The sequence below is a fragment of the Ictidomys tridecemlineatus genome, chromosome 6, assembly GCF_052094955.1.
Source record: "Ictidomys tridecemlineatus isolate mIctTri1 chromosome 6, mIctTri1.hap1, whole genome shotgun sequence".
Classification (NCBI taxonomy): Eukaryota; Metazoa; Chordata; class Mammalia; order Rodentia; family Sciuridae; genus Ictidomys; species Ictidomys tridecemlineatus.
In genome coordinates, this window is record NC_135482.1 from 3,608,109 (window position 1) to 3,634,022 (window position 25,914).

The following is a 25,914-nucleotide window of genomic DNA, read 5'->3' on the forward strand; positions in this document are numbered from 1 at the left end:
TTTAAAAAAGAAAAAAAAAGGAGCCATTATAAGAAGACTATATTCATACATTACAACAAGAACATTGGATCCTCTCAACAGTTGGCACTCTGGGCTCAGGTTTACTTTTCCTCTTGTATCCTACTCCACAGCACCTCATGTCTTTCCAACTTTGAAAATCAAGTATCCATTCCTGATTGCAAGTGGTAAATATATCTTTAAAAGCTTTATACTTACAGGGCTGGGGTTGTGGCTCAGTAGTAGAGCACTCACCTAGCATGCATGAGGCACTGGGTTCAATCCTCAGCACCACATAAAAATAAATAAAGGTATAAAAAATGATAATAAAGGTATTGTGTCCACTTACAACTGAAAAATGCATGTTTTAAAAAAAACCTTATAGGGCTGGGGTTGTGGCTCAGTGGTAGAGCGCTCGGCTAGCACTTGCAAGGCCCTGGATTCGATCCTTAGCACCACATAAACAAATAAAGGTACTGTGTACAATTAAAAAATAAAAATTAAAAAAAAAACCTTATAGGCAGCTGGGGTGTGGCTCAGCGGTAGAGTGTAAGGCCCGGGGTTCAATCCTCAGCACCATGTAAAAGTAAATAAACAAAGATACTACATCCATGTATAACTAAAAAATATTTTTTAAAAACTTATAAATACATCAAATGAAATAATTTACTGAATTTCACAACTTAGTAACTCAAGCTAAAAATTCTCATTAAATGCATTATACCAAGACTTGTCACAACTAAAGAAAAGTTCAACACACAGAGTTGATGTTAAGTTTTTATTTATGAGCAGAGTGACATAAAAGGTTTGTTGTCCATGCTTCAAAAGGGGGAAAGTCTCCGTCCTGTCTCTGGCTTCTCCAGTCCCTGTACATCCCAACCTGACATTCTTGTGCTTAACCTTCCCTGTGTCAACGGGAGATCATAGGGCTTGGCAAAAAATGTCACATCACAGACGGGCAGCCTCAGCTGAGACCAGGCAGGGCTTGTTTTCAAGAGAAGCCTTGGTCTTCAGCTTTCACTGCATCACGAAAGCCTGGGCCACAGGCGCCATGAGCACTGCCAGGGGCCACCACTGCTGCCATGCGGATGAGTCCCGAGGATGTTTCAAGTGCAGGCCTTTCACAAGGCTCTGCCCACCTCCCTGCAAATCCCCTTAATGTGATCCATGGAAGGTGGTTTTAGGAAACAACAGAAAGATTAGCCCCAGAGAAGTAAGACTTGGAAAGCTCAGAGCTGACGATCTAAAAGTGCCCTGCTGTGCTTTCTTAACTAACTGACACGCAGTGGACAGCCTCCACAACACTGACCAGCACTTTGGAACAGACCCTCTGGCTCTTGAGACTTCACCCTTCCTAGCAAGAGTCAGACCTGCCATCTCTTTGGAAAAGAAGTTACCAAGAAGATGTAATTCCAAAGAAGCCCTACTAATCGAGTTGTCTTTAAAAACGCCCTGGGTCCTGTGCCTGAGCATCAACTCATCCTTTACAACATAACAAAGGTGTCTTTAAAATGTTTTCTATGGTAAAGATGTTCCACATAAAATGATAAAACTAAGTGTCCAGTTCTTATTTTCTCTTTGGCAACTACTGTTGCTTGGACAATCTTTACTCTCCCCCTTTATTAGGAAAAATGTCATCTTGACACAAGAGAGCATGTCAAATAGGAATTGGGAATACCAGGGACATCCCTCCCACTGATTTGGTCCCTGAGGTAGCTGTCCATCAGTCCTTACAAAGTGTACCTGAAGTGTGTCCATATCACTCCCAAGCAGCTAAGCACATACAGTGGAGCTGTCACTCAGCCATGTGGCTCTTGGGCATGTGACTTGAGGCTTGAGATCCACGTGGAATCCTCTGTACGTTCCTCATCACTTGGGCATGGCACTGTGGTTACAGAAGGCTGGCTTTCAAGTTGTAGATCTTAACTGGTTTTAGAGATTTCAAGATCCTCCAGCATCATCTGTTCAAGCAAAGAAACACCAAAATTGAAGTTCAGCTGAAAACACCTGCAATAGAACAGGACTGCTGCTTCAGAAACCTCCCAGTGTGCCTATGAGAGGACTCGGAAAGCCCTCCCCGGAGCCACAGTAGCCGCTGTCTAGAGATGGCCCTGCAGCTGTAATACCACACAGGACTAGGTAGGAAGGACCAGGCGATCTCCCCACTGAACCTGAACGCTGCCTTCTTTCTCTGTCGGACTAAGGATGGGCATTTTCAGCACAGGCACAATGGGAGCCTGGTGGGCCTGTGAAGAACCAAGGCTCTGGGTGGGCAGGTGGAAATCCTCTCCCCTGGGCTCTGCAGCCTGCAATGTGAGGCCAGCAGGACTGAGATGACCCTCGGCCTCTCACCCCTATGCAGCACAAGCCACAGCTTTCTACACAACTAAGACCAGAGGCTTTTCCCTGAGCAGACATGACTGCCTGCAGCAAGGCCATGCTGCTGCTGGTGGCACCTGGGGCAGAGCTCCCACTGGGCACCGAAGAGGACAGAACCCCTGGCCCACTGCTCTGTGGCAACACCTACTAGGCAACAGGCCCTGCCACCTGCACACACACAACACCCTAAAGGGAGATACAGGAGTCAAGACCACACGTTCACCAGAGCAGCAGGAAAACGGCACTGTCCAGTGGGGACAGCCACGGGCTTCCTCCCCGCACACGGTAGCAATGGGAGAGCCCCGGCAGGAGGAAGCCCAGTGGAAAGAAGCACCTGCCCAGAGGACAACTCACAGAACACTAGGGTTTTCTTTGCTTTGGGTTCTGTGGTTCAGCAACTGAACCCAGGTGCTCTACACTGAGTACATCCCAGCCTCTTTCATCTCAAGACAGCAGAGTTTCCCAGGCTGGCTTCCAACCTGTGATGCTCCTGCCTCAGCCTCCTGGTGAGCTGGGATTATAGGTCTGTACCACAGCACCCAGCTCTAAAGAACATCCGTTATTTATTTATTTATTCATTTTTTTTTCTGGGCCAGGATGGTACCAGGGATTGAATCACTGAGCCACATCCCCAGCCCTAATTTGTATTTTATTTAGAGACAGGGTCTCACTGAGTTGCTTAGTGCCACACTAAATTGCTGAGGCTGGCTTTGAACTCGCGATCCTCCTGTCTCAGCCTCCTGAGCCACTGGGATTACAAGCATGCTCCACCAGGCCTGGCGTAAAGAACATTAGTTTTACTTTTTGTTTCATTTTAGTTGTAGAAGTCCTTACCAGCTCAACTCACAACCCAAATATTTGCTAAAAGATTTCAAAAGAACTTTATCTAAAACACCATCAAAATTCAATTCTCCCTATAAAGATACACGTGCCTCTCAAGTTCAGTGCAGTCATATGAAACTTAAAGAAAGGATGCAGGGTCTACAGCAGCTGTCCTTGCAGAAAGACCCTGGCTCACTCACTTCATCCACCACTGAAAAAACAGGACGCTACAACCTCCAGCCTCTACCTGCCACCAAAACTTTCAACAATTCATGCTGTAGGTGACATTTGAAAATTGCCTCATTTTATCTAAGTGTCATCTGCATTCATTATGAATCTTAATGACTACAATATATCACAGTGTATGTTCCTTCTAGCAAAGAAGAAACATGCAGCACAGACCAAGTATCCCATATCCAAAGCTTGGGACCAGTAGTGTTTCAGATTCCTGAGGTTTTTTTTGTTTTGTTTTGTTTTGTTTTGTTTGTTTTTTTTTGGGGGGGGAGTATTGACAAGACTTTAAGGGACTGAGCACGCCTAATTCCAAAATCAGAATTCCAATGTTCTCCAAAATTCAAACTTTGAGCACTGACTTGACACTCAAAAGAGCTTTAAAGACTTTGGTGGATTTCAGATTGGGAATCCCCAACCCATCACAGTATGCTCCAACACACCCTGGAGTCACCTTAACTATTAATCAATAATTGACAATGTTAATATTCCAAAGCTCTCACAGACTGTTGGCAGATTGTTGTAAAGGTGTTGTTTTACTGAGGTTTTCTTACATAAAGTAATGAAAATAAAGTCCTGTATCTGAAAATCCTCTATCCAGTGTTTTCAGGAAAGGGGTCAGATGACCAGGGTGGCCTCTGGTGTCTCTAGAGATTTGAAAAGATATCACCATTCTAAACAACAGATGCTAGGAGAAAGGCTAAACCAGAAAATAAGAGCTTTCAAAAAACTTAAGATCACACTGTCAAAAATTTAACTCAAGGGGGTCTGGGGTTGTGACTCAGAGGTAGAGCGCTCGCCGAGCACGTGCGAGGTCCTGGGTTTGATCCTCAGCACCACATAAAAATAAATAAATAAAATAAAAGTATTGTATCCAACTACAACTAAAAAATAAATATTTTTTAAATTTAAAACTATTTTGAAAATCTCCCAGAAAGTTTTGGAAAAAATGGAAACAGAAAATGAAAATTAAGAAGCATTAGAGAAATCTAAGAGAATGGAAATCAATCCAGGAAAGCCCCACTAGTATTGATTCTGGGAAGAGAGAAAAAAGAAGATGGAAATAATCATTAAGGTTCTAAAATGAAATAATAAACAAGCGTGAGGAAAAAAATCTCACTGGACCTTGATGTCAAGCACACATCCTGCAACTGCACAGGAGTCATGCACTGGGTCATGAACAACTCAAGAAACACTGACATTTTTGTTAAGTAAATCCTTTCCTTTCCCAACTTCTAGCATCAAGGTATATACCAATGGAATGTGTTATTTCTTTGATTTGTAGCCATCACCTCTCCTAGTATCAACAGTTTGAATAGGTGAAAAAAATCTTAGTGATAGAAGCAGCAAAAAGCAATGATTTGAAGTGGTTCTAGAACCTGACTTTAGCTGGGAAGGGGGCAGTGGCGGGGGTGGGGCAGGGTGGGGGTTGCCCCGACAGTCCTTGAGCTGTTCCGTTTTTTTTGCACTGGGTGTGATCATTATGGGTGTCTTCACTTGGTGAAAATTCAAAAGAACTAAGCCTACAATCTGCACACTCTGTTTGCTTCCCTCAGTGATCTTCTTGACAAAACAAAAGTTCTAAAAGGTTCTGGGTGCAACGGCACACACCTGTAATCCCAGCTACACAATTCAAGTCCAGCCTAGGCAACTTAGCAAGAAGGACTGGGACACAGCTCGGTGGCAGAGCGCATACCTAGCATGTGTAAAGCCCTGAGTCCAGTCCCCCACATTGCGAAATAAGTAATTTTAGAAAATTAAATAAGTTAAAGGGGGCACTTCTGGGCAATTGGGGTCAGGTTCCACTCTAAAACTTCTTAGTCCTCTCTGACCCAATGAGTGCATCACTGCTCCCAACACAGGACAAGGGGCACAAAAGCAAAGCACTGGGACTGCAGCCATCCACTAATAAGACACACCTCAGGGAGGTCCCCATGGAATAACACAATACCAGTACCTGACTGTCTGAGTTTTTTTGAGCCTTCAGTTCCATTCTCTTCCAGCTTCCTCTTTGCACAGTCCTGACATGCATTACCTGAAAGTCAAAAACTTATTTTAATAAGCTCATCTATTCTAGAATTCACCCTCCAAGGGCCACCTTCTAAATCTGCTCTTACTGAAGCAGCCCAATAATCCCTTCCATATGCTGCAGATTTTTTAAAAATATCTTTTAGCTGTTGATAAACTTTTATTTATTTATATGTGGCGCTGAGAATCAAACCCAGTGCCTCCACATGCCAGGCAAGTGACTACCGCTGAGCCCCAGCCCCAGCCCCCGTACACTGCACATTTTAACAACCAAGTCACTGCTTTTATTCTGAAGAAAAATTTGACTTCTAGAGGCTTAGTTAAGTAAGTGTGGCAATGGAAAGCCGAGGGTGGCTTCCTCAGCCCAAGCACACCCATCGCTCACACAGATGTGGTGCTGGCAACCCATATGCCAAACAGGCTGCAGAGGTCCTCCTCGCTGACTCACAGGGCTACCCTTGCTACTCAGCTTGCCCACTGGAAGACGCTGGTAGCTGCTAAGTCTTGTTAATTTATAATCAGGCGGAGTAGAGTCCATCAAGAGGACTGTTCACATTTCAAACAAGCACTAAACAGAAAAGCTTCTGAGGAGACAGGTGGCCCTGGGTTTCTGCGTGTTTTACTGCTTGGTGCAATACAAACAGCCTCTGTCCAACAACTAGCACCTCTTGGTTCTTTGGGAAGAAATTATTCCCAGGTGCTGCAGACAGCCTAAGTTATGCTTCCCACTGAAGGGATGGATGTAGTCCCTCACTGTGGCTGAAGGTATTGCTACTTATCCTCTCCAGGAGGCTGCTTAGTTCAGGCTAACTCTTTAATGTGAGAAACACAACTTTAAATGATTTCATAAAGAGTGGCAGGAAGGTAACAGAATGTGGAGGCAAGAATAAAGATCTGCTTTACCCAATAATGTGGTGCTGTCCACTCGCTCAGCATCTGGGGAAGAAAGAGCAACAGTCAGCAGAACCAGACCTGGGATGCTCCTCTTCCTCTGGCCACTGGGCCAGAGACCAGGGCTGCTCTGAGGCTTCTGTGCTGGCCATGGAGCCCTGGGCCAGTCATTGTCCTCTTTTCTCCTCCTGGCAGGGCTGACACCAGGGCTCAATGAGTGTCATGCGAAGCACTGAGAGCCAGCTGGCAAATGGAGCACTTCTGGCACCCGTGATTGCTAATCACTAATGTCACTGTCAGTGGCATTCATTCTCTCCCATCAGGAGTACTAGTCCGTCAATGTGAGTACAAACGTCCTTCATGACAGCCAGATTAAAAACATGAGTGACCTTTCAGTCCTCTGCAGTTTGTCAAAATCTACTCAGTTGCCAGGATCTGGAAAAGTGACCTCAGAGGAAATAGGAAGCCACTCAGCCAAACGATCCAGAAGCCCAACTCAATTAACAGGTCCTGGTCTTCCAGGGAGTCACAAGTGCAAGGGCAGCTGGGGACAGTGCATTGTCTCTCTGCAAAACTGTGTACACAGCCAAGCTCACAAGTTTGACTTCCTTTCTTCTACCCCTACAAAGAAACTAGAGAGACGGACTAGTGCCCTGGTTACGCCGTTATTCATAGAAGTACAACTCGAATCGACTTATTTTGCTGATTATTAGCAGCTCTGAAAAGAAAGTACTGGTGAAAACTCATGTGACTGCAGGACCATCAGCACCCTCTAGTTCCTAGCTGGCCTGCGTGCCAACCTCATTCCACCATGTAGGGAAGAGTAATTGGGTCTCATATTACATGACAGGACAGTCAATACAGAACTTTCCACACTTGCTGTCATCCATGTTTTATGACACCAAACTCAAAGACATTAGCCCCCTCATGTCAAGATGACAAGGTCTGAGAAGTTCCAGTTATCCTGGTCACTCCTCATAAGGGCCCAGGAGCATGTCTTAGAGATACGCTGCCCTCTGCAAAACAGGAAAATGTACTTTGAAAGAAGAAATAAAAGCCTTCATAGAATCAAACATGAGAATTTTAGCTTTTAAATGTGGTGATAGGATAAGAGCAGAAGATATCTGCATTTTTCAGGTAAAGATAAAGTTGGCCTTGTAGTTTCCTTTATAGGTTAAGAGAACCTGAAATTTGAATACACGTGTCCAACATTCATGTGCATAACTATATACTTTAATATCACTTCAAAGTTCAATTATAGACTGTCATTGTCACACCCACTTTCTCCAATCTTCAAATTTTAAAATTACAGAGGCATTTCTGAAAAATAATATTAGTGAATTTTATGGTATGTGAATTATAACTTCAAAGGGGGGGACTGGGAAAAAAAACATGAATTTTGTACTTGGAAAGTGAGGACAAAAGTCCATACCTGGACTTCGCTGTTTGCAGATCTGCGTGGCGAGGTCTTGTACGTATCCTGGGAAATGGTCGAAACAGTCTCCGTAGGACACCACTTTAATTCCATGCAGCAGCATATCCGCCTGATGCTTAAAGAAATGGTCTTCATTCTCTTTGAGCACCACCATGTAGTGCTCCAAGTCCACCTTGTTGGGCACTGAGTAAAGGAAGAGGGCTTGGAATATCTGGTCACGTAGGGTCTCGCCACAGCCCACAAACAGAAAGGACTTGGTGCGGTACAGGTTCTGCAGAACTTCCTGTGAAAGGCCCAGAGGAAAGGGGGATGCTTGTATGTGAAACAGTGGAAGCTTACAACTAACCAAGTCCCACGCACCTGCTTTCAGATCCTGCTCCCCACTGGGTTTCCCCAGAGTCACCCCCAGAAGTCTTTAGAAAGGTGGTACACTCTTGACGTGGGGCTTGGGCAAACCCCAAGTAGCGACCTGGGGCAACCAGGGCCAGCACTGGACCGAGAGTCCGTCTCTAGCCAGGCCAGGTACCAGCCAATCAGGGGCCAGTGTGAATGCATCTCTTGGTGAGGACAGCCAATGCTCAGGAGGGCAAACACTCAACTCCACTCTTCTAGAATGATGTAGAATCTTAAATTACTAAGACATAAAATAAGGACATTACACCATCTTCAGCTCAGAATTCTACACATGTAATACCCTGAAACTAATATCTGTCCACAGACCATGGATGGAAATGCATCCTTGGGGTACAGGTGGATACGGTTTGGGGAATGAGAACAGGAGACCTGAGGAGTGACAGTGAGCCAAGGATGGGAAGAGGAGAAGCACAGATGCGAGGGGTCACTCAGGCAAGCAACAGAGAATCACCAATTCACACAGGCAGACATCTTGGAAAGGCACAATATCAGCATGGACTTCCTCATAAGCAGTCAGCAACGTCACCTGCTGACACTCTGTCCCCAGGGATACAGGCTGGAAGAGCATGAGGAACAGGCACCTGGCCTGAGCTTGCAAGTGAACCCACGAAGAGGCTGCAGACCTACGTGCCAGGACAGAAGTGTTCAGGAAGCACTAGGACACGCAGCTTCTCCACACTTTGTTCTGTGAACAGCATCAAGAACACCTCACAGAGAAGGAGGCTTTAAGACTGGGTTGTGAAGGCTGAAGAGACTGCTAAGTCGAGGAAGGAGAGGAAATGGGCAGAAGACGCCTGAGTGAAGGCAAAACCGTGAGCTGAGAGGAGCGACTAGAGCGCACACTGCAGACCCTGTGCCATGCACTCCGCCTCACTGCCTCCCTCGATGGCAGGTGCTGGCGCAGAGCGGGAGAGGAGAGCTAGACCCTCCCAAGTCTTCCGCGCTCCCTCCTAGAGCAGATGTGCACTGAGCATCTACACATAGGTGAGGCCTGGAACAGCTGGGATGAGGAGACACGACCCGTGGCTGGCACGTGTGGGGGGCTGACTGCAAGGATGCAGATGCAGCAGAGCACTGGGGCCACAGGTTCCCCAGGGGCGCAACCAAGCCAACCAAGACGGCCCCTACCATTACTTCTGGGTCTTGAGTGACATCTTTATATCCTGACGGATCCAACACCATCCCGCAGGGGTCTGTGTATAAGCCATGAATATGAAGAACTCCATACTTGATGTGGCCTCTTGCCCACTGAAGAACCTATCAAACCAAGCCGACATGGAGAACATCATCCTGGCGTCATTTCAATCAGGAGAACAGAACATCTAAATCAGCTCATGGTTTTTTCAAACCTACCTTACAAAGAGTTAAGAGAGATTTTGTAATTTATAAATTAAACCTTTAAAACATAGAAACTTGGCTGTTGGCACTAGTTATTCCTGTCACAGTACCTCAACAAGAACTTCTTAAAGACAGATGGTTGTGTAAACTGCAGGAGTAATGGCTGGAGAAGGGGACGGTTACGGGTTACACTCAGTTACGGGCTACAGTGCAATTACTCTATGCATTATTTTCACACCAAGGGAAAAACATATATGGAAAAAAGTACTTATCAAATGGCCAACTATAGTTATTCCAGTTCAAGATACAAAGGAAAGCGCCAGGTATCACCAGCTACTCAGAACACGGAGACAGGAGAATCCCAAGTCCAAGCCCAGCCTGAGAAACTTAGTGAGACTATCTCAAAATTTAAAAAAGAGCTGGGGATGTGGCTCAGTGGCAGAGCACCCTGATTTCAATTCCCAGTATCACCTGGGATATATATAATGCAGTTGGGGGGGCCCTGGGATATATATATAATGCACGTGCCTAACCTGCAAGGCCTTGGGTTCAATCCCTAGAAAAACACACATATACCAAAATTCTATTGCCATTTTAAAAAGCACACTTTTTAAAAAAATAGCTTAATGAGCTGGGCATAGTCCATGCATGCTCTATCACTGAGCTACATCCTCAATCACCACTGGGAGGCTGAAGCCAGAGATCACAAGTTCAAACCAGCCTCAGCATTTTAGCAAGACACTGTTTCAAAATAAAAAATATGAAAAGGGCTGGGGATGTGGCTCAGTGGTTAAGCACCCCTGGGTTCAATCCCTGGTACCAAAGGAAAAGAAAAATCTTAATGACAGGAAAATGCACAGTATAATATTAAGGGGGGAAAAAAAAACAGGATTAAAAACTTGAAATCCCAATTTGTTAAAGTTCCCAGCAATGGAATTTAGGAATTTTTCTTTTATTACTGCTTTATTCCCCATATTTTTCACGGAGACTATAATCAATAAGTGCAGGTGTCAGACATACTGAACAGCATGGAAAGAAAATAACAGCAGCAGTAAGAAAAGTCTTAAGAGGCAGAGGGCACAACCCTCGGGGACCCAGCTGCCCCAGGAGAGACTGGCGTGGTGTTCAGGACTGACCATCCAGTTTCACTGTGGGGCACCAGTGGCACTTCTTAGTTACAAGTTCAATGCCTTGAGTGAATGTTCTTCTGAGCCACAAAGTGCACGCTGAGCCTCCCCTTGCCTGCCGCACCCTGCCCTACCTTCATCTTGTCCTTCAAGTCCAGGGACTCCATGGGCTTGTTCTGTTGCTGCCCAAAGATCTCCAGCAGGTTGTCATAGTTAGTGGTCAACACCATGGTGCCCCTGTCCATCAGGCTGAGGATGGACTGTAGCACCACCGGGTTCTGGATATGGTGCTCCAGGCTATCAAACACCTCCATCAGGCAGTCCTGGAAGAAGTTGGGCTTGGTGTCACCTGTGCGCTATGGAGGGTGGAGCAAGAGTTACAAGAAATCAGAGCTCAACAGCTACTACACACTAAGTAGTTGGCACTCTGCCTGCTATAGATACAGCAGTTTCTTTATTTCCTGGTTCTGAGGTTGAACCCATGGGTGCTCTATCACTGAGCTACATCCTCAATCCTTTTTATTTTGAGACAGAGTCTCACCAAGTTGCTAAGGTTGGCCTGAAACTTGTGATCCTCCTGCCTCCACCTCCTGAGTTGCTGGGATTACAAGTGTGAACCACTGCGCCTGGCAATATAGCAGTTTTTAAAAAAGAAGACAATCCACCTTCAGGGAGTTTATTACAATACAGAGAAGAGTGCTGGGGTGCACATCTATAATCCCAACTACTCGAGAGGCTGAAGTAGGAGAATCATAAGTTCTAGGCCAGCCTGGGCAATTTAGTGAGACCCTATCTCAAGATAAAAAGGGCTGGGGAGCCAGGCACCCTGGTGCAAACCTGTAATCCCCAGGAGCTTGGGAGGCTGAGGCAGGAGGATCAGGAGTTCAAGAGGGCCTCAGCAATTCAGCAAGGCTTTGTCTCTAAAAGGGCTGAGGATGTTGCTCAGTGGTTACATACTCCTAGGTTCAATTCCCAGTACCAAAAAAAAAAAGCAGGGTCGGGGGACTGGGGATGAAGGTCAGTTGTAGAGTGCTTGCCTAGCAGGCCTGAGGTCCTGGGTTCAATTTTCAATACCCCAAAAAGATACTTTAGAGGAGGGGAAAGGCCATGTACAAATATGGTGATAAACACCATGGGGAAAACGAGGGGCGGGGGATGGGCCCTGTGAGGGAGGGTGGCTCAGGCAAGGGCACAGGCAAGGCCTCTCTGATAACAGACACTGGCAGAGACCTGAGCGGGCGAGGGGCTTCCAGAGTGTCTGGGCAGGGAGAAGAACGAGTGCAAAGGAACTAGGGTAAAGCTCAGGCAGGTCCAAGGGTCAGTGAGGCACCTGCAAGAGGAGGAGTGGTGGGAGTATCAGGAAGGGTGGTGAGAGAAGTGGCCTGTACTAGACTGTGAGAGGACTGATGTCCCTGGTAGAGACCCAGCTTTCCCTCTGAGACTTGACAAGTGCTGTAAAATCTTTCTTCTTCTGGTTGGTTCTTTAAGAAACCATCTTAAATTGCCCTCAATGAGGAAGGAAGCAGTGTCTCCTGAACGGCTCGGGGAGTCAGCAGGAACAGGGCTGAGATCAGCCCCTAGAGTGATGGCCAAGGGAGGTGGTGGGGGCAAAGCCTGGTTAAGAAGGTGGGTTTGAGGGCTGGGGCTGTAGCTCAGTGGCAGAGCGCTTGCCTAGCACGCGTGAGGCACTGGGTTTGATCCTCAGCATCACATAAAAATAAACACATAAAATAAAGGTATTCTGGGGCTGGGGATGTGGCTCAAGCGGTAGCGCACTCGCCTGTCACGCGTGCGGTCCGGGTTCGATCCCCAGCACCACATACAAAGATATTGTGTCTGCTGAAAACTAAAAATAAATATTTAAAAAAATTCTCTCTCTCTCTTTAAATAAATAAATAAAGGTATTCTATCCATCTACAACTACAAAAAAAATGTCTTTTTTTGAAAGTGGGTTTGGGAGAAGAAAGGAGGTGGTGACAGCAAATGCAACTCTGCTGTGAGTGGCCAGAGGAGTGAAGCTGGAGAGAGAGTGGACTCAACCGTCCCAGCAGCCCAGGCCTCACCCAGCGCTGCCTGCCCTGAGCCTCACTGCCAACACCTCCGGAGCTAGGAATCCATCCCACCTCGCCCTGTCCCTGCTCATGTTGGCTGCCCCAGAGTCCCAAGCCTCACAGACGACCTACTGCCCATCTTAAAATGCCTTCTGGGGACCAGCTGTCATTTGAAGATGTGGCCAGCTACTTAGACCAAAACCTACCTTCAGGATACCTCTGTGCCAAACGACACAAAAACACAAAGCTCACAGCAGTGTGACAATATCCAGAGCCAACCCTGCAGAGTCAGGCCACTCACTATGGGATACAGGAGCCACAGGCTACACCTGACATTATCCTATTTAAAAGGATGACATCTTGTGGGCTAAAAGGTTCCAGCACCTCAACCCCACTCTGCTGAGCAACGAGCACAGCAGGGCTCACGGAGCACTCTGCAGGGCTCAAGGAGCACTCTGCAGGGCGCTCGGCTCAGAATTCACCCAGCTTGATCCAGAACCAAGAGCTGCCCTGCCAAACTTGAAGCATTTCTGAGACTCACAGGTGACATCTTTCGGATCAGATCGTGGGCCACAACCAGCAGATCCCGGTCCTTCATCACTTTCCTCCGGAACTCGGCCACGTCTCCCGGGTGCAGCACCTCCAGCTGCTCGGCAGCCTCGATGACAGCCTCGATGCAGCTCCGCCACGAGCAGAGCGCAGGGATCCCTGGGGCCACTGCAGCGCTGACGCCAGTCCCGATGACCAGGAGCAGCTCCTGGGGCTGTTTCCGGATGAGGCTTTTTAAAAACTTTCTACTTCAAAAAAAGGAGCAGGGGAAGTGAAAACCAAGCCTGGCAACATCTGTGACATTCAAACAGGGCCTGTCCCCTAAATACACATCTTGTTCCCTCTGTACCCCAGAAAACCAAGCCTGTATGTCTTTCTTCTTTAGGTATTTACTGGACACGTTCTACCCTCCTCCATGATGGACATGGGCAGCTGTGCTCAGTCACCTTGAGTCACCCACGGTGCTAAGCACGTGCTTGTGTGATTTGTATCTGAACAAAAAGCTCATCCTCATTCCTTTGAGGCTGCAAGTAGCTTGAAAAGACCAACTATAATGACAGATGATCCCTGCTTACAGTGTCAGGCAAGACGATTCCTGGCAACACCCTGGCTTTCTGACACCTATCAATCCCTACCTGTTCTCTGGTAGGTAGCTCCTCCTCCTCCGTCACTTGACAGCAAACATAAAAGAATTCTTCTCACCCTTCTAACTACCGCTGCTGGGCTTGGAGAGCCAACTGTGACCGCCTCATTGGGCAGAAGGGCAGAAAACTGGAGGTGTGCGTGTCACTCTGTCTTTGTAGACAAATGCTATGCGAAATCAATAACCCTGCCTGCAAGGGTAGCTAACTTTATTTACCTTGATTTTTGTTCGTTTCTTTTTGTTGTCTTTTCCACTGAATCCATCTGTGAATCCTAAAGAGAAAAATTAGTCAGAAGGTCCCTGAAAGAGTTACAGCTGAAAGTAAAACCAAAGGCCCTGGATCTCCGTTTAAATTAGAGTACCCGAAAAATGCCACACAAACAAAGCACACAGCCACTCCTGCTAATCTTGCGACTTATCAGGCTGGAGATGCACCACTGTCTGGTCAGACAGAAAAGGAAGGAGAACTGGCACAGGAACGCAGGGCTGCAGCCCCACGCTTCGGTCTTCACCCCCCACCCCAGGGTCTCTTGGGACAGCACTCTGAGGGACTCCCAGTGGATGTGAGCACAGAGGACTGGTCGTGGAAGGAAGGACATGACGAGTGGCATAACCAAGGGAAGCCAGAATGTGACTTTTCAAAGGAGGTGTGGAGCACTCCAGGCACCGAGTCCAGGCCTGGATCTGAGGCAGAACCCAACACCCCTCTGCACTTCCAAGGTGCCAGGCCTGCCCGTGGCTAACTGAAATCCAGCCCAAAGAAGTCACCAAAGCAGACACAGATGGTCTGTATCCACCAAGCTCTATCGTCTACTAATTTTCCAGAATCATGTTTCCCCTCAATTCCATAATATTTACTGTGAACACAGAAAAATCGAGTTTAAATGGCCTATAATCCTACTACCTCTGAGCAATATATATTATCATCTGTATATTTCCCTTGAGACTTAACAGTTTAAATTTTTATATCATCTGAGAACCTAGTACATATCCCACTTTTTCATGCATTATAATAAGTTTCATTATACCATGAAAAAGCATTCACAATTATGCTACACGTATGAAATTCCAACAAACGATAGACCATCTTTATCTAGTCCCTGATGCAGGACCCCAGTAGGATAATATCCTAATGACAGGCTTGGTGCACAGCTGCTTTTTGTCACTTTGAAACTGCCTATTTAGGATGGCTTTGGAGCAGCCCACGGTGCTGAGTTAGAGCAGGAACGCCTCCCGACAGAGGCCAGCAGGACATGCAAAATCCCGCTTTGCTACATGTAACCAGCACTGACTGAAGACCACTAGTCCACATGTATGTTTTCCCCCTCAGTTAAAATCAGGTTACCAAAAAATAACTTTCCAGGGTAAGGACACAAGGCTTGATGGGTCTGATCACTCTTAAGTTGTGGAGGTAAGTGGGACCCTAAGATGACCCTGAGACACGCTGCTCTGAGAGCACACATTCTCTTTCTCTGGGTGCGCTTCACAGCTTGCAAACTCTTCAGGGTGCGTGAGACTGTCCCCACTACACAGAACCCCCAGAAAGTGAGGCTCAGAGATGTGGTCACTGCTGGCAGAGTGAGGCTACTGCTCACCCCGGCTCCCCTTCTCCTCCCCAGTGCAGTTCCCATCAGACCTACAGAGGCTCTCCTCTCTACAGTAGGATCCTTCCACCAGACACCCCGGGTCCCAGCCCTGAGCTTTCCATGACCTGTTCATCAATCCTCAGCTTTGCCAACTATGAAATGTGGATTCCCGCTAATTAGCCAAGTTTTGAAGGCTCGGGACCCTCAAAGGAAATTGTTGAGTTAAAACTGCTGAGTCCAACAGCTCTCCTGTAGATGCCCCAGGCTTCCTTTCCTAACCCCCTCCCCCCACCAGGGACAGAATGCCAAGAATCACACACACACTATTCAATCCTATTTGAAGGTTAAGGAGCTGCTCATCAGCAGACTAATCCCAGCCCCACCTCCCACTTAACCCCCCAGATAACCCACTCGGCTTCAGAATACTCCCTGTGCCCTATGGGAAGTGCTCATTTGTCTCAGTCTTCACCACCCAGTACTTTAGAAGACTTTAAAACAGTTACCTAACAGCCAGTAACTAAACACACCACATGCCCCAAATTGTTATCATGGCAAAGAAATTTAAAAATCTCTAGTTCCTTCAATTGATGTTCAACTGCTTTTGAGTCTCCATATATGCATGAATTATAGTTACAAATTCAAAACCTAAATATTATATTTATACATCTGCAAAAAGTATTAAAAGTCGTAAACTTTTTGCAGAGTACTTAACTCCCAAATTAAGTGATTTCAAAGTTTCCCAAAAGAACAAATTATCATTATTCACAACACTTCCACATGGGTGAGAGTAAGAGCTCCTGGGTGGTTGCTGCTGGTTTGTTCTCTGACCCTCATTCTCAGCCTGACCAGAAGGTCTGGAACTGGCTCCCAGACAGCACTTTCAACACAACATGCAGGTTCCAACCACAAGAGGCACAAGGGCCTCTAAAATTTAAGACTTATGTGGACCTCTAAGGATCAAAGCAGCCAACTAGGTAAGTACCCAATGGCATTAAACTCAGCACAGGAACTCTGCAATGATGAGCTGCATAGCTGCCCATATTTGGACATTTACAGTCCTTTATAAACACTAAAAGACATTACCTCATTTCCTGTTTTTCAACAGCATAAAGATCAGAGCCAAATCTTACAATAACTTGGAGATTACCCCAAATCTCCTCTGATTTCTAAACCAAGGTCCAAGAGAGAGATTTCCATGGCCTGATCCTAAAAGTTTCGGAAGGACAGCCAGCCTCTGGTACTGCTTGCATCTCAAATGCCACTCTTCTAAACCAATCAGACTCCAGACTACAGCAAAACCCTTCAGAGGCCTTTCAGACACTCTGCATCTTTTGGTTTCCTTGGTGATCACGTCACCAGTTTGTAGGCTCAAAGCCAAGTCATCATAGCAACCTATTTTTTTGCAAGGACCTATCAGCATTTTCTAAAAGCAACATCAGGCCTTAACGCACACCCTTAAAAACAGTTCCTGTCCTTCTCATTCAAGGCTTTAACCAGGCATCTAGGGTGTAGTTTGGTGGCAAAGTACTTGTCTAGATGCACATGGCCCTGAGATCCATCCCCAGCACTAGTGTGTATGTGTGGCAGGGGGCGGGGCTCCTCACTAACATGTCCTCTGCATAGACCATAAGATCACAGTATTTCATAAACTAGCTACACAGCAGCCGAGACTGCCTTATCCTGTTTTCTCAGCAGCCAGTGCTACACAAATGTTCAGAGTCCAATTCAAAAGGTGGTAAACTATGAAAAGTAGACCTGTTATTTTCATACAGCCAGCAAACCAAGTCTCCAGTCCTAACCCACTGTGGTGGACTCCTGGAGAACCCTCTCCCCTGGCATGATCAGCCCTCCAGTATCCACACCTTCACACAATGACTTGGCTGAGTCATGTGACTTTTTGGGGGCCACTGGCATATTAGCAGATGGATACAGGCAGAAGTCCGAGAAGTGCTTTGATAGTAGAGCCTGTCTTGTGCAACCTTGCCCTGCAAAGCCGTCCTGGCTCCTGAAAAAACAAACATCCTGTGGCAGACAACCTGCTACCACCTGCTAACCCCATCCACCCACCAGGAGCAAGGCTGCTGGGACCCACTCGGTGCCTGGCAGGCAGTCAGCTGACAACTACGGGAGCAACCCCAGCGCAGCCAGCCAGGCCCCAACATGGAGCTATGGAACTCGACAGAAAGGCTTGCCACCACCATTCTCCACGGCCAGAGCAGAGGGGAGGAGAAGGAAGGGGACCCGGAGCACTGAGGAAGCCAGAGGCTCATAACTGAGTGGCCATCAAGCTTTGTGAGAAGAGGGCGCCAATGTCTGCCAGCAATGCTAATTATGAAAACATTGTTTCCCCTCATCACAGATGTGAAACGCCTATAAAAACTGAAATACAGTAATATAATAGAAATATGGTAAAAATATAATTACAATAATTATAGTACAATAATACCAATAACATTAACATAATATACATAAACCTATTTGAATGTACCTGTGGCAATTTTATTGAAATATCTGTAGAATTAAAAACTTGGGATTTAAAATTAAAAGGGGCATAACAAAAAACTAAATTATTCACCTTCAATCACAAGCTGCACTTTTACTTTATAAGCATAGTGAGTTAGAAGGGGCCGAGTTTATTGGACCCTTGACAATACTCTTTTTAAAAAATCTCTTACTTTCTATAAATAAGTTCTCTTAAGGTTTTTCTTTGTTTGTTTGTTTTGTTTTTTGGTCCTAGGACTTGAACTCAGGGACGCTTAACCACTGAGCGACATTCCCAGCCGCTTGCTAAGTTGCTGAAGTTGGCTTTAAACTCACAATCCTCCTGCCTCAGCCTCTTGAGCCACTGGGATTATAGACATGGTCAACATGAACAACTCTCTCAGGGATGTAAGCTGTGTATAAAAGCAGGGTGATGCACACCCACAGGCTTCAGAGAGACACAAAGCAGATGTGCAGAATAAAGTCTCACACAACAAGGGGCAGGGGTCACATTTATACAGCCAATGTACAGCAGCACTTCCAAGCATTGACCTTCAATTCATCTGCAATCACTTCAAAAAGTGATGGGACACTAAGACCCAGAACTTACAGACAAGAAAGTCAGACAAGGTCACTGTCGCCACCACTGAGTTGGTATGTAAAATCCTAAGGACAAGGCCTGGTAACAGAAACATCATAGTGCCACTATAGCCACCGTTAGCAAAGTCACCACACTCAGAATGGTATACAAATGTGCAGAAGGAGACAGGAGACTGGAAATGCTGAGTTCAACTTAGAGAACCAGGGTGGCCTATGGTCTCCACACCCCACAGGCAAGTCTGGGAGGCAGGAGCCTTTGAGCAGTGCTCAGCAGACCACCCAGCCCTCTCTCAATGGTGCGCTTCCCTGACTTTGCCCAATTCTTAAGCCTCCTTTCTCGCAGCAACCTGGCTTCCTAGTGGACCTCTGCAGGTGGGGGCCAAGGATGAAGAAATCACACGTGGCAGTCTCGTTTCTGATGAACCACCTGAGTCCAGCTGACAGGAATTTCAGGTGAGTGTGATTAGCATGCCTAGCTCCACCTGAACTGGAAATAAGGCACAAAGGGACAAAAAAGTCAAGCTTTCATACTGCAAAGAAAAGGCTTAGCCCCAAATCAAGTGTGCACCCAGAGCAGCACTGGGATGAGACAGGGAAACGGATCTGCCCTCAAGACAGCACCAGCATTCCCAGCAGACCTCTCCCAAGCTCAGCCTCCTAGCCGGTCAAATAGGGATTGCTCGGCCTCTTCCAGGCCAGGCTGCTGCAGAGACTGAGGAAGCCCAATATCGAAGGGCACTTAACCAGCTGTAAAAGCTCATCCATCACTGTGAGCCAGCACTAGCAGCCTTCCCAGTTAGCACCTTTCCAGGACAGTTACCATAACATGTGTCAGGCTAGCCAGGGTTCTGGTAAAATCTAACTTCAGCCAGTAAAGAGGAATCTTCAGGATGAACTGCTTTCTGCAACTTACAGAAAAGGCAAACCCTAATTTCAGCCCCTCCTACCTGACCACTCTCTTCAGCTCAAATAAACTACGACAGAACTGCCTACTTAGATTATCAAAATGTGTTAACTGGCTTCCTGAAGCCAATGTCCCAGAGTTGCCTGGGCACATGGGCCCCAATCAAGTAAAGGTAAAATCACCAGTAACAGAAAATAGGGACTGGACGTGTGGCTCAGTGTGGACCACCTGCCCAGCATATGTGAAGCCCTAGGTTCCATCCATGGTTGCCACCAAAAAAAAAGAAAATTTTTTAAAAGTTCAAAGTCAGTTTCATTTAAATATCAACATTAATCACTTCCACTTTTCGAGCCTTTACTAGGTCTGAGGGAGAGCTCTGAACATTTTCTGTACATCATCTCATTCAAACCCCACAAAGCAGCCATGGCTTCTACTTCCCCTGGCCCACAATGACAGTAAGCCTTTGAGGAGGCCCGACACCTCGGTGTAGTCTTGTACCTGTTCTGACATCAGCGCAGCCCGGAAAGGCAAACAAACACACCTGATATTTTACTAGGAACCTGCCATCCGGGAAAATAGATGTGTCCATCAGATGTGACACATCACATAACTCAAGAAGCTGTGTTACTTAATAAGCTAGTAATGGTGATAACAAAAGTGAGGCCAAAGCACACTTCTCCTCCACCATGTCCCCTCCCAAGAGGATCTAGAAGAGATGTTCTAGAAAGCAGATCTCCCATTAACCTTGAACTACAGAAATCCAGAGCTGGAGGAATCTTAAAGCTGATAGATACCAAATACCCTCATTTTTCTGAAGAGACAAGGAGAGTGAGAGGCAATGACCTGGTTAGTGTCCCCCAATGAGTTAGGAACAAACTGTAAACTTGCCCCTGGCTCATGTCCCAGACTCTTTCCATTACCTTGGGCAATACCTGGTCCACCGTGACCCAAAACTCCATCTCAGGCACTCATTTCCACCTCCAGAGCACCAAATCTACACACATAACAGAGTGCAGTTTGCAATTTCATCAGCTCTTACTCCATTCATGCCCCAGAAATGCTAAGAGAAAAGTCAGCAATTAGTGGAGACCCAGGGAAACCAATCAGCTCACAGTAGTTCTATGTTTGGTCTTTGCTGGCTTGTCACACTACTGACTGTGTTAACTTTAGCTGGAATAGATAAGGCGGGCTACAAGAGGAAAACAATACTCCATTCTCCCTGCAGGAAAACTAAGCTCCAGGTTCCTTGGGTGAAGGAATCAGGATATCATAGAAAGCACCCCACCAACACCAATACTGGCTGCACTGCTTAACACTTAGGAAACCACTCCTTGTGAGCCTATTTCTTTTATGTGCAAAAAAGGAGCAATAGCATCTACCTCCTAGGGTGGCTGGAAACACTAAATGGGACAACACTTAAAAGAGCAGCATGTTCCTGTGACACTACAGCTGTATGATAGTGGAGCTTTCCTATTTAATTCATCAAAATGAAGTGAATCAAAACACTTCAGTTCTTCTTTGACCCATCACAGTTGCTGTGTGGCCAGCTTACTGGACTGTATACAGAACACTGTCGTCTTCATACAGGGCTAGCCCAGGCTCCCGCACCTAGCCCAGACTTCAACAGAGGGAGTCCTGTAGCCCTTTCTTCCAAATCTCTCTGATCCACGTCAGCCACTGCCTCAAAGTCTCACAACCTAACTGGACTCTCAAACCTGCTTGCAGCTCCAGCACCTGTAGTCCCACATTGTCTCCAGTAACAATTGACACAACTGAATTTCTCTGTCCTTCAAAGGCTTGCCACTTCCTTCAGGATCCCCCAGGCCAGCATGAACTCGGCCACTTCTGAGAGTCAGGCCCCTTCACCCTGCCCACTCTATGACAGGTGTAACTTCTGGGGACTTAGTAGGCTCACTTTGACACACACTGTCACCCTGATGAAGCTCTAAGGTGAACACAAACCTGATGAATTAATGACAAAACCTCACCTAAACATTCCCAAGTCAATCCCCAGGCTGTCTTTTAGGCCTGGGATTTCAGAAGCTCCGCCATGCCCCAGGAGGCTATCACCTTGGTCCAGGTCATCCCCATCTCTCAATAATCTTGCTCCCTCCAAACAAGTCTCCCCACCACCACCCAAGCCGCTTTACTTTCCTCCTTAAATACTTCAGTGTTCTCCTGCTTCCCCAAGGTGCTCAGCCTTGGAAGCATGCCATGTACGGGTCCTGGCTGGACTCTGGGCCCCTTTCTCACCACTCCTGACTCAATCCCTGTGCTCCACAAAACTCCTGTGCTCCCTTTCTGGTCTCCCCTGGAAATGCTTCCCTCACTCCTCCCCACCAACCACTGCTCACCTTCCTTCAATCAGCTAGATCACCATCTATCAGGACCCTACTAGCAGAAGCAGTAATCCCAGAAAGGCCCAGGGGCATGGTGGGCTGGCCCTCCTCACACTGACCCTGCAGAGAACACAACTCCAGCCACACTCCCAGGACAAGCTCTACTCCAGCCACACCTGGACGTTTCCAAAATCTATGCTGAACTCCCTCTGTCATTCCACACGCTGTCTGCTGCCTTTGCTTGGAATACCTGTGGCAAAGTTCTTGGCCTCAACCTTCAAGAATCTGCTCACCTGTTCCCTGCCACCTCCTCATCACCAAGATGACCTGTGTGTGCGTGTGTGTGTACTTACGTCTGCAAGGCAAGCACTCTACCAACTGAGCTATATCCCCAGCCCAAGAAGTCCTCCTTAATCCTTACCTCTTCTCAAAAATCCTCCACCCAAGCTGCATTCAAGGCCACTGCACTGTTACCACTGGTCTCTCAATAAAGCCCTGACAGCAGGGGCAGTGTCCTCTGTCTCCCAATGCAAAGACCTTTGTCTGCCATAATAATCAGGTGAAGTATATTTTCTCCCAATATCTAAGTATGATCAGCAAGAGATCTCAGGCAGCTATCCCTCTAGACTGCGCTGGGAACCGCCTGTGGGCAAGGAACCGCCTATGACAAGAAGAGCCCTAGGAAGTAATCTTTGTTCTTAAGATTTACAGAACTGAAAAGCAGCTCTAGATTAGGGTCAGTCGTGGATCAGATGTGTTATTTGCTCACAAACCTTCACCTGTAAGATGGTGCCCATCAGCCTGTGATCACCCATCTCTTACAGAAATTGCTCCAAAATCGGCTTCCTGGGAGGGGAGATGGCCCTGTAGGCTCATCCTAATCAAGTTCCTTCTCTACCACAGCTTAGCCTCTTGACTAGTTGGTTTCCAACGCGGAACCAGCCAACCAAGCCTGTGTACCATAACAGAACCTATCAGTCATTCAAAACAATGCTAGTTTCCCACTTCAAAAAAGAAAACCACACAAAACAAAATGAAACCCTGCTGTTCTCAGAATGAGCAGACAACATAAAAGAGCCCTGATTTGCCCAGCTCCCTCCCTCTATCCATATGAGTCTCACCAGAGCATTAAAAAGTTAAACCCTGTGCCTGATCTGGCCTCCAAGCCCCAGTGCACACAATTACACATGCAGAGCCTGCGATCGCGCCCTCCGTCCGTTACAAAGTGGTCCTCGGGGACCTGTTACTTGTTCCTACTTTCTATCCTTAACCATCACCAACTCCGGGAGCATTTCTGAGCGCCCCGAGGCTCCGCACCCCACAGACCTCACGCTGAGAGGAGGGCACAGACGCCTCGAGGCAGGTGACACAGACGCGCAGCCGGGGACCCTCGGGGTGTGGGGCCTCGGGGTCGGGGGTGCTAAGGGCAGACGGGAGCCCACGGGCCGGAGGATCCGAGGGGCTGGGCGGGTCCCGAGGGAATCCCGAGGGTGTCAGGCACCGACGGTCTCGGGGGACCCTGGCCCCGAAGCCGCCGAGTCCCGGGAGGTCTGAGTCCGGGCACGTCGGAAGGCCTGGGGGCTCCCGGGCCCGGAAGGCGGTCGGGGCCAGGGGGCCGGGTCCCAGGGCTCCGGCGCGGCCCGCCCGCCCCCTCACCTGCCGCGCCGCCGCGGGCCGCAGCTCGCGCTCCCGCCGCCGCCTGCTGCGCGGTCGACGGCGACCCGGGTCTCTCGGCGGCCGCGCGGCCCTGGGGCTGCCTGGGGCGGCAGCAGGGCCGCGGAGAGGGCTGCGCGCGCGCCCGGGCGGGAGCCGGGCCGAGCCGAGGACGCCCGCCGCCCCGGCCGCGCCTCCACCAGCCGGCCGCGCCGCCGCAAAGCCTTCCGCCGCGCGCGCGCCCTCGCAGGGAAGGTTCCGCGGCGAAATCAACGGCCCCGCGGCGGCCGGAACAGGCCCCGCCCAGTGGGTGGGGCGAGTTCCTAGCGCCCCGCCCCTCGGCCCTGGCCCCGCCCCTGGGAGCTCAGCGCATGCGCCAGCGGCCAGCGGGGCGCTCGGGATCTGGGTCCCTGCAATAGCTGCTGCAGGGTGCCCCATGTCCTCAGTTTCCTCGTCGGCAAAATGGGGGCCGACGCGCTTTTCAGGGACTTGTAGAGCTGTGAGGGCGATCGGAAGCGCCCGTCTGCAGCCGGTCCTGCACCACTCAGGCTCAGTTTCCGTCCTCAAACGGCAAGCCGACCCAACCCGTCCGGACGAAGCCCCCTGCCCACTCACTCGCCTCCCCGCCCCAGACCTGCCTCCTTTTCTTCAGGGAGCTCTTCATTTTCCGAAATTAAATGTCCCTCTGCGTGAGAGCCAGCACCTGGTCCGTCTGGTCCACCCCTCGGCCCCGGACGCTACCACCGGGCTGGCACGCGAGCACGTGCCCTTCCCTCCTCCACAGCTCCTCTCCCCCAGGCCGAGCGCGCCATCCGCTCGGGCTCGGATCCAGTGGCTTCAAGTGCACCGGCGACGCAGGTCCCCAGTGGGAAAATCGGGCGATCCTCGCCGCGAGCGCATGACTCGGGTGGCCCCCTCCTGGCCAGCTCTGCCACTGAAAAGGCTTTACTTTCCCTACACGAGACCAAATCGGATCAAAAGCCACTTCCTCCTCCCAGCCCTTCCCAGCCCTTCCACTATTACTTCCTCTCCTCAGCTCCTTTTTTATGCCTGATTTTAAAGTCGGCTGTTAACATGCCCCTTCCACCTTCCCCCAACCCAGGATAGAAGCTCTTCATTTTGTGACAAAATCTAGGCTTAGGAAGTTCAGCAGCCTGTGAAACTGGGGGGGGGTCCAGAGCCCGGAAAACTGAAGGCGGCTTCCCACACATGCCTGTACCTGCCAGAGCACTCACAGCGCTTGCAAAGACCCTAAGAGGAAGGCACCATCACTAGTATTCCAGTTGAACAAAAGGAGAAGCTGAGGCCCCTGCAGGTTGTCCCTGTAGTCCCAGCCCATTTAACCTCTGCAGATGGCTCCTCGGCCCATTGGGTGAACAATTTAAATGTGAGGCAGTTCAGTTCAGGAGCACCTGCTCCTGTGCTGGGTGCTGAGGACCTAGACCTAGGGGAGACACCACCCCTGCCCTGGAGCAGCTCCGGTTTCCAGGAAGGACCTTGATAAAGGGGACCCCTGGGATTAGGTGCTGTAGAGGCCAGATCCAAGATGCATAGGGTCCTCCCTTGGGGCATCTTCCAAGGCCCATGGTGGTGGGGCAGGGGGATGGATCTTAACCCTCCAGCCCCACCCTGCCCCACTCCACTGGAGGCATAGCCCTTCCACTCAGAGCCCAGTCAAGGCCAGCAAAAGAGATGCCGTAGGAAGGAGGGCCCCTTATCCAAGGGAAACACAGCTCCTCTCACACTGGATTGGAAGTTTGAGGCCAGCCTCAACAACTTAATGAGACCCTGTCTCAAAATAAAATATAAAAAGGGCTGGGGGTGTCGCGCAATGGTTAAGCACTTGCCCAGCATCTGTGAAGCCCAAGGTTCAAACCACACACACACATATAAATTGTGTCAAATGTGACGTGGACGGACTCTTTTTCCTTGTCATTATTCCCTAAACAACATAGTATAACAATTATTTACACAGCATTTACATTTTATTTGTAGCTATAAGTAATCTACAGATGATTTAAAGTACATGAGAGGATCCGGTGCACAGCTGGGTGGTAGCTGCCCAGCATGCCGAGGCCCCGTTCACCGCCCAGCGCTGCAAATCATACTACTAATGAAATAATGTGTTTGAGAGAATGTGTGCAGGTCACAGGCAAATACTGTACCATTTCACATAAGGGACTTAAGAACCTGTGCATTCTGTATCACGGGAGTCCTGGAACCAATCCTGGTGGATATCAAGGGACAAGTGACTGTAATCCTTTCCACGGGAGGGGCAGCCAGTATCAGGGACAATGGCACACTCCGCTGCCCTCTGATAACTTCAGGCACCTCATCACCTACTGCGCTGCTCTACCTGACACACCATGAGCAGCTTATTGAACTTCCCCCACTCTCTTCTTTCTTGTTGTTGTACCCAGGGGCGTCTTACCCCTGAGCCACATCC

At 48.4% G+C, this 25,914-nt stretch overlaps 1 protein-coding gene across 6 annotated transcripts; it reads right to left on the bottom strand.

The window, feature by feature from the left end:
* Positions 1-761: 761 nt before the first annotated feature.
* Fam118a (family with sequence similarity 118 member A) lies at positions 762-24,362 on the bottom strand. Of its 6 annotated transcripts, none has more exons than XM_040276867.2 (9): positions 24,107-24,362; positions 14,122-14,177; positions 13,255-13,507; positions 10,797-11,018; positions 9,326-9,454; positions 7,781-8,066; positions 6,361-6,393; positions 5,387-5,464; positions 762-1,958 (listed from the first exon to the last, which is right to left on the bottom strand). In XM_040276867.2, exons 2-9 carry the CDS (start codon positions 14,166-14,168, stop codon positions 1,939-1,941), a joined length of 1,068 nt encoding a protein of 355 aa, XP_040132801.1. In that variant the 5' UTR covers positions 14,169-14,177; positions 24,107-24,362; the 3' UTR covers positions 762-1,938. The 6 variants fall into 6 exon arrangements, with proteins under 6 accessions (XP_040132801.1, XP_040132798.1, XP_077908677.1 ...); XM_040276864.2 differs by having other exon boundaries at positions 13,255-13,510; XM_078052551.1 differs by lacking the exon at positions 24,107-24,362 and adding an exon at positions 23,472-23,640 and having other exon boundaries at positions 7,781-7,966; positions 13,255-13,510.
* Between the last annotated feature and the right edge of the window lie 1,552 nt (positions 24,363-25,914).